A 7,148-nucleotide genomic window follows, 5' to 3' on the forward strand; every position below is an offset into this window, starting at 1 on the left:
AAAGAAAAGAAAAGAAAAATGAAATCAAAGATGTATTATAGCTTTTAAAATGTTAAATATGAATATTAAATAAAAAGTTGGGTTTTTAAATTTATTTTATATATGTATACACTAGTATTATATATTAGTATACTGTATTGTCTCAGACACACCAGAAGAGGGCATTGGAGATGGTTGTGAGCTCCATGTGGTTGTTGAGAATTGAACTCAGGATGTGTGGAAGAGCAGTCAGTGCTCTTAACCACTGAGCCATCTCACCAGCCCCACTTTTTTTTTCTTTAAAAGATTTATTTAGCCTTTAATCCCAACACTTTGGAGACAGAGGCAGGAGGATTTCTGAGTTCGAGGACAGCCTGGTGTACAGAGTGAGCTCCAGGACAGCCAGGGCTACACAGAGAAACCCTGTCTCAAAACAAACAAACAAACAAACAAACAAAAAGATTTATTTAAGCCGGGCAGTGGTGGCACACAACTTTAATCCCAGCACTTGGGAGGCTGAGGCCCATCTGGTCTACAGAAGGAGTTCCAGGACAGCCAGGGCTACACAGAGAAACCCTGTCTTAAAAAACAAAAACAAAAACAAAAACCAGGTTTATTTATTCATTTTATATATATAAGAACCCTGTGCATGTGCCATGCTGCTGACCAGACAGCTTTTCTATCTCTGGCTTTCTGCTCCTTTCTATGTCACTCAGCAAGCACTGGCTCTCCACGGTGTGTTCACACATTCCCTGAACAACTGCTCAAGGACACCCATCATCATGGTTCTCCCTACTATTTCCTCAAGACACTCTTTCTCCATAGCATGATCCCACGTCTGACAGTCTCTATTTCTGAGTTTCTATCTCTACTCTATATAAAAGCTCACTGAGGACAATGTGCCCTTCCTGGTCCTAGGAACCCGTACATCGCAATACCCAGAATGCAATGTGTGTCCTGGAAATCCTTTAAATTGTTGGATGAAAACCAAGTGGACTGAGTGTATAAGAAAGGCAGGTGGAAGGAAGTCCCCACAGTTCTCAAATGCAGTTCTCCCTCAGACGCTTAAAAACTCAGGGAATAGGAAAGGAACTTATTTCTCCAATCTTCAAATTAACAAAGTTTAATGAATTAAGCAAATTATTATTTTTTTCCTTTTTCTTTTTTCTTTTTGGTTTCTCTAGACAGGGTTTCTCTGTGTAGTAGCCCTGGCTGTCCTGGAACTCACTCTGTAGACCAGGCTGGCCTCAAATTCAGAAATCCACCTGCCTCTGCCTCCCAAGTGCTGGGATTAAAGGCTAAGCAAATTATTTGAATAATGGGTGGGGTCATGGATATTTCTACTTACATTAAGTAAAAAGAGAGGAAGGAAGATAAGACCCCAAAGGAAATGAGACTTTAATACAACTTGCTGTTCTTCAGCTGAAATCAATATAAAGAGATGTCTTTCAAAGCCACAAAAAAGGTTGAAATAAAGTTTCTTTATGCCAGTCCCTAATGGCACCAGTCCAGCTGAGCAGAAAGAGTGAAAATTCAAACAGTCACAGAGAAGTAGTTTTGAACCTAGAGCCTTCTTCCAGTTCCTCCATCTCCCCACAGGTACATGCCACTCGTGGACCTGCAGGACCTACAGGCCCTCAGGTAAGAATGGCCACACTAGGCTCCTGAAGAAGAATGGGAAATATGTGCCTACAAAGGAGCCGAGGCTAAGAAAGATACTTCCTCCGGTTTCTCACTGGACAACATTCTGTGGTGAAGACACTGAAGAACATCCAATCTGGTCTGAGCATGGCCCACCTGCAGATAACGAGGTTCTGGGCTTTGCATGAATCCATGAGGCTGGAGCGGCCAGACCAGCACAAAGTCACAGCCCACTCCTCTAATGCTGGGTCCACTTGATGCTTTTGAGGTCAATGCCATCCTGCACCATCTCCCAGAGAGGACTGCCAAAGAGAAGAGGCATGGAGTGAGTAAGGGCTAGACAGGAAGCAGCACGAGACACTGCCTCTCAGGCCCTGAGCAATCATTCCCCTCCTGGCCTTGCTCCTCTGCCTTTGGCCCTGATGGACCCCCAATACAAGAGACAAACACGTCTTTTCTAGCTTCTTTAAGTCTTGCTCAGTCCTAGGCTCTTCCTAACTTCCAAAATCAGGAAGACTGTGTGTTGCTTTAAACTGAAATGATGTCTTTGATCTCAGGCCTGAGCACCGACCCTCTAATATAAGAAATGCTACTGAGAAGATGGTGGGTAATGGCCTTTGACCTGACCACTTTGTGGGTGGTGGGAGTGGTGACTCATGCCTTTAATCCCGGCACTTAGGAGGCAGAGGCAGGCGGATTTCTGAGTTCAAGGCCAGCCTGGTCTACATAGTGAGTTCCAGGCAGGGCTACACAGAGAAACCCTGTCACAGAAAAAACAAACAAACAAACAAACAAACTTCTTTGTTTGCTTTTGCCACTGAAGATGAGACAAAGAGCCTTGAACACACAGGCAGTGTCTGCCGCTGAGCCGAGCCTGACACCCAGCTACTGAGCTTTGTGCTTCCAGATCCCCAGTTAGTTTTCCTCAGTGTTACTGAATCCTACTGCAGCCTGTGGGCCATAACAGCAGGCATGCGCATGGTCCCTGGTGTCAGCATTTTGTCTTCTAGGTGGATACTCTACCAATGACCTTTAGCCTCAGCCTTCCATTGGTTTTTCAGGGCTGGGGATCAAACCCAGGGCCTTTAGTGATAATACACAAGCAGCCTCTATGCTATACACAAAAACCTAGTTTTTAAAGCATATTCTGGAGAACAAGTAGCCACGGAAGTATCGTTCCTGGCTTTGTGGAGCCTTTACGTCCTGCAGTGCCTTGACACTCGGTTCTCTGCAGTATGAACACAGAGGCTAAGGGCAAGAATGGCGTCAGCGGTCCTGTGTTTTCCAGAGTCTGCGTGCAGGCGCACACACCTCATTTCTCGAAGGCGCTTCACATGGTGGATGCACTTCTCCACGGTGTAGTCCACCTCTTCCTCTGTAGTGAAGCGGCCGATGCCAAACCTGAGAGAACACAGAAGATCGCTACACCTGGCTTTGCTTTTTGGGTTTTTTTTTTGACCAGTACTCACTGAGGACATATGGAATAAAAGATAGAGAAAGGGCCAGGGATGTAGTTCAGTAGACAGAGTTCTTGCTTAGCATGCATGAAATCCTGGGTTCAATCCCTGACTGGGTTGGTGGTGCATCTCCAGCCCTCAAGAGGTAGACACAGAGTAAGCAGAACATTCTCAGGCTACACAGTCAATGAGAAGCCGAATGGGCTGCATGAAAGCTACTGGAGCAAAGGAGGCGAACAGGAGGTGGTAGGCCGCCTCTCTAGGTGAAGGTGTCTGAGAACACAGCTGGAGGACTAGAGTCTACCACCAAGTTTCTTACATCTACTCCAGACCTCGTGGGCAGAGGATCTGAGTGCAGGACTCAAACATCTGCATCTTCACCAAGATTCAAGAAGGGGGCAGGGACATACATAGCTCAGCAGGAAGTAGATTACCCCACACAGCATAAACTAGACGTGGTGAGCACACTCCTGGACTCTCATCACTCTGGAGTGAACACAGGAAAGAGTTCAAGACCAGCCTGAATTTCTGACAAGACCTTAACAAACCAGGAAAACACCCATAACCACTGACACTCACACCCCCCACACACGCCCACCCATTCACGTTGTCACATATACAAACGCACACACACAAAAACATTCCCCATACACGCACACTCACAAGCACACATTCTCACACCCATGCACTTGCTCTTGCTCTCCCTCCATCCCTCTCCTCCACCCCCCACCCTGTGCAACTGATCTCACTGACCGGATAGAGGAGTGTGCTAAATCCTCATCGGTGCCAATTGCTCTGAGGACATAGGAGGGCTCCAATGATGCTGAAGTGCAGGCACTAGGGATGGAGACAGAGCCTTTTAGTCCATAGGACACACCCTGAAATCATACCATAGGGACGGAAGAAACATAGCTGATGATGCCCTGCACGTCCTGGGATGTAAATCCAGTTTCTGTGGTCCCTATAGATAACTTCTTGGACTGAGGACATTGCCAACAAGTGAAAGAGCATAAGAGCCCACACACTGCACCTGACAAAACAGCCAGGGCAGAAAATACAATATATAAATAACCCTGGAAGATAGAAAAACCCTTGGTGGCTTACATCCAAACTGTTAGCTCAACCCTAAAAAGACATCTTCAGTTAAGCATAATGGTGAACACCTTTAATCCCAGCACTAAGGAGGCAGAGGCAGGAAGATCTTGGTCTACGTAGAACATTTCAGGATGGCTAGGGCTACATAGAGAGACCTGGTCTCAAAAGGAAAAAAAAAAAAAAGGCACATCTCCTAGGACCCTACAAGTCCCCAACTTCTCTCTAACGAGAGCTGCTAGAACGGTATCATCAGCCATGGCCATCGCCTGACGCCTGAACTGTATGGTGATCAAGGGCTCTTGTCCTATCCACATCAGGAAGCTCAGTGACACATAGGGTACCTGACAGGCAAGCTGCCACAGTGCCTGTCTATGCCATCCAACTCACCTCCCTGAGGACAAGGCAACATCCTTGAGTGCCATCAGCAGGCTCTCCCCTTCCACATACGCAAAGGAGAGGTTGATACAGCCTGAAGAAAAGAACATACAATGACGGTGCTCTGGGCCTCAGTGTCTGCCAGAATGGAGACTGAGAGCTGGAGACAGACAGCTGAGGGGTACAGAGTGCCTACCATGAAGGAGACAGAGCTGGAGACAGACAGCTGAGGGGTACAGAGTGCCCCATGAAAGAGACAAGGACAGCCAAAAATCAAAACAAAACAAAACAAAACAAAAAGCTTTGGGGGCTAGAAAATATTTTTCAGAAACAAAAACAGAATGGTGAGGTAAGGAGGGACACCAAGATGGCTCTGCAGGTAAAGCCCTTGCTGCACACACCTGGTGACCGGAATTCTGTCTCTGAAACCTGTGGGAGAGTGGGAGGACAGAAGTGACTCCACAAATGTATCATGGAGGGCATCCTCCAGCCTCGCACAACAAATAAAATTTACAAAGAAAAACAGAGCCGGGCATCATGACACATGCCTTTAATCCCAGCACTCAGGAGACAGAGGCAGGTGGATCTCTATGCATTCAAGGCCAGCCAGGGCTACGGAGGAAGTTCTAGGACAGTCGTGACTATACAGAGAAACTGTCTCTAAAAACCAAAGTAAAATAAAATAAAATAAAGCAGAAAGCATAGCAGAGGAACACTGAACGCAAGTCCATACCAGGATAGTGCTGCTTCGGGTCCCCATTCATCACTACATCTGGAAGGTTCTGCATTATCTTCTGTATCAGTCGCTCTGCTAACTTTGAAATCCGCTTATGGTCGTACTAAGGAGCAGGCAGGGGAGAATGAAGCACGGTGAGCAGCAATCAGCTCAGTATAACACGCTCCAGGAGCACTTCTCCCTACCCAGGAGGGATGATGTATCACACAGGCTCCTCTGTTGACCTGTTATGTGTGGAGACCACTCTATCTCCAGCACTGGGCGTGGTGTCTGGTGTTTAAAAGGTGCTTAGGAGCTGAACACAGGGTGCCAACAACATACAGAAAAATGGACTGTTAGCTACAAGCAGGGCATGTATGGGTTTTGAATCACCCATTTTAGAACAAGGGGCCGCGGTTCCTTGACAAAGCAGGCTTAAATTTAATTCTGTTTGTATGCATATACATTTTACGTTTACTTACAAGGGACTGAGTCCAAGGTCTTGCACATCCTAGGCAAGTATGCTACTACTGATCCAGCCCTTTACTTTTTATTTTGATCCAGAGTCTTGCTATGTAGCCTAGGATGGCCTTGAACTGAAAATTATTCTCCTGCTTTAGCCTCCCAAGCAACTAGGATTATAAGCGTAGATGCCAGCTGCCCAAAGGCAGGATTTCCTTAGACTTCCTCTTCCATCAGAGATAAGACTCATTTATGCTAATAGGTCACTAAAAGGGGACCCTTCATGAGGGGAATACCAGGAGGGTAGGAAACTGCTCTCCCCAATAATTACCTCCATCTCTTGTTGTGCCAATTCACATGCAGCTCCCAGGCCCACCACCAAGGGTGTGGGCACTGTCCCAGACCGCATACCCCGCTCCTGCCCGCCTCCACTCTGTAGGGCCTCCACACGTACTCTGGGCCTACGGCGGATATAGATAGCACCAACCCCTTGGGAAGGAAAAGTTGTTAGAAAAAAAGAGAAACACAGTGAAAAAAATATTACTTTCCCAAAAAATAAATAAATAAAATTAAAATATTTCAAGTTCTATAGTTAACTTTTTCTAACTTAAAAAAAAAATTGGGGTGGCTCAGTGGTTAAGAGCACCAACCGCTCTTCCAGAGGTCCTGAGTTCAATTCCCAGCAACGACATGGTGGCTCACAACCATTTGTAATGGGATCTCATGCCTCTTCTGGTGTGTCTGAAGACAGCTATAGTGTACTAATATACATAAAATAAATTTAAAAATCAAGGGAAAAGAAGAGATGGAAAAATCATAATTTGTAGCAAAAATACTCAGCGTAATTATGCCACAGCAGGTCTATCATATATTAATGGACAATGATGTCAAGCAGATTCCTGTGCATGATGAAATGGCAGCACACAATGAGGACTATTCTTAAGAGCAAAAGGATCAGAAACCAGCTAGAGATGGCCAGTGGTAACAAGTACACACTGCTCTTAAAGAGGACCTGTGTGTGCTTCCTAGCACCCACGTCACAGAGCTCACAACTGCCTGGAACTAAGACTCAGGAGACCCAGTACCCTTCAATCTTGGAGTCTTTGCGGGCACCTGTACTTACTTTCATAAAACTCTACACAATAAAAATAATCACAAAACTCCCCCAATAATAAAAAAAATAAGGCTCAAAAAGAAGAAGAAGGCCGGGCGATGGTGGTGTACACCTTTAATCCCAACACTTGGGAGACAGAGGCAGGTGGATTTCTGAGTTCAAGGCCAGCCTGGTCTACAGAGTGAGTTCCAGGACAGCCAGGGTTACACAGAGAAACCCTGTCTGGAAAAACCAAAAGAAAAAGTAGAAGGAGGAGGAGGAGGAGGAAGAGAAGAAGAAGAAGAAGAAGAAGAAGAAGAAGAAGAAGAAG

At 45.9% G+C, this 7,148-nt stretch overlaps 1 protein-coding gene across 1 annotated transcript in view; it reads right to left on the reverse strand.

Annotated features, from left to right (window-relative positions):
• Nucleotides 1-1,086: 1,086 nt before the first annotated feature.
• The window catches only part of Nfs1 (NFS1 cysteine desulfurase), a 22,139-nt gene continuing 16,077 nt past the window's right edge, over nt 1,087-7,148 (reverse strand). Inside the window, exons 8-13 of the mRNA XM_031372481.1 lie at nt 6,056-6,213; nt 5,281-5,386; nt 4,560-4,641; nt 3,831-3,914; nt 2,932-3,021; nt 1,087-1,922 (exon numbers count right to left, since the gene is read on the reverse strand). Of these exons, the coding sequence (XP_031228341.1) occupies nt 1,859-1,922; nt 2,932-3,021; nt 3,831-3,914; nt 4,560-4,641; nt 5,281-5,386; nt 6,056-6,213 (584 nt within the window). The 3' untranslated portion in view covers nt 1,087-1,858. The remainder of the gene's footprint in view (nt 1,923-2,931; nt 3,022-3,830; nt 3,915-4,559; nt 4,642-5,280; nt 5,387-6,055; nt 6,214-7,148) is intronic.

The sequence above is a fragment of the Mastomys coucha genome, unplaced genomic scaffold (genome assembly GCF_008632895.1).
Source record: "Mastomys coucha isolate ucsf_1 unplaced genomic scaffold, UCSF_Mcou_1 pScaffold15, whole genome shotgun sequence".
In the NCBI taxonomy this organism is placed as follows: domain Eukaryota; kingdom Metazoa; phylum Chordata; class Mammalia; order Rodentia; family Muridae; genus Mastomys; species Mastomys coucha.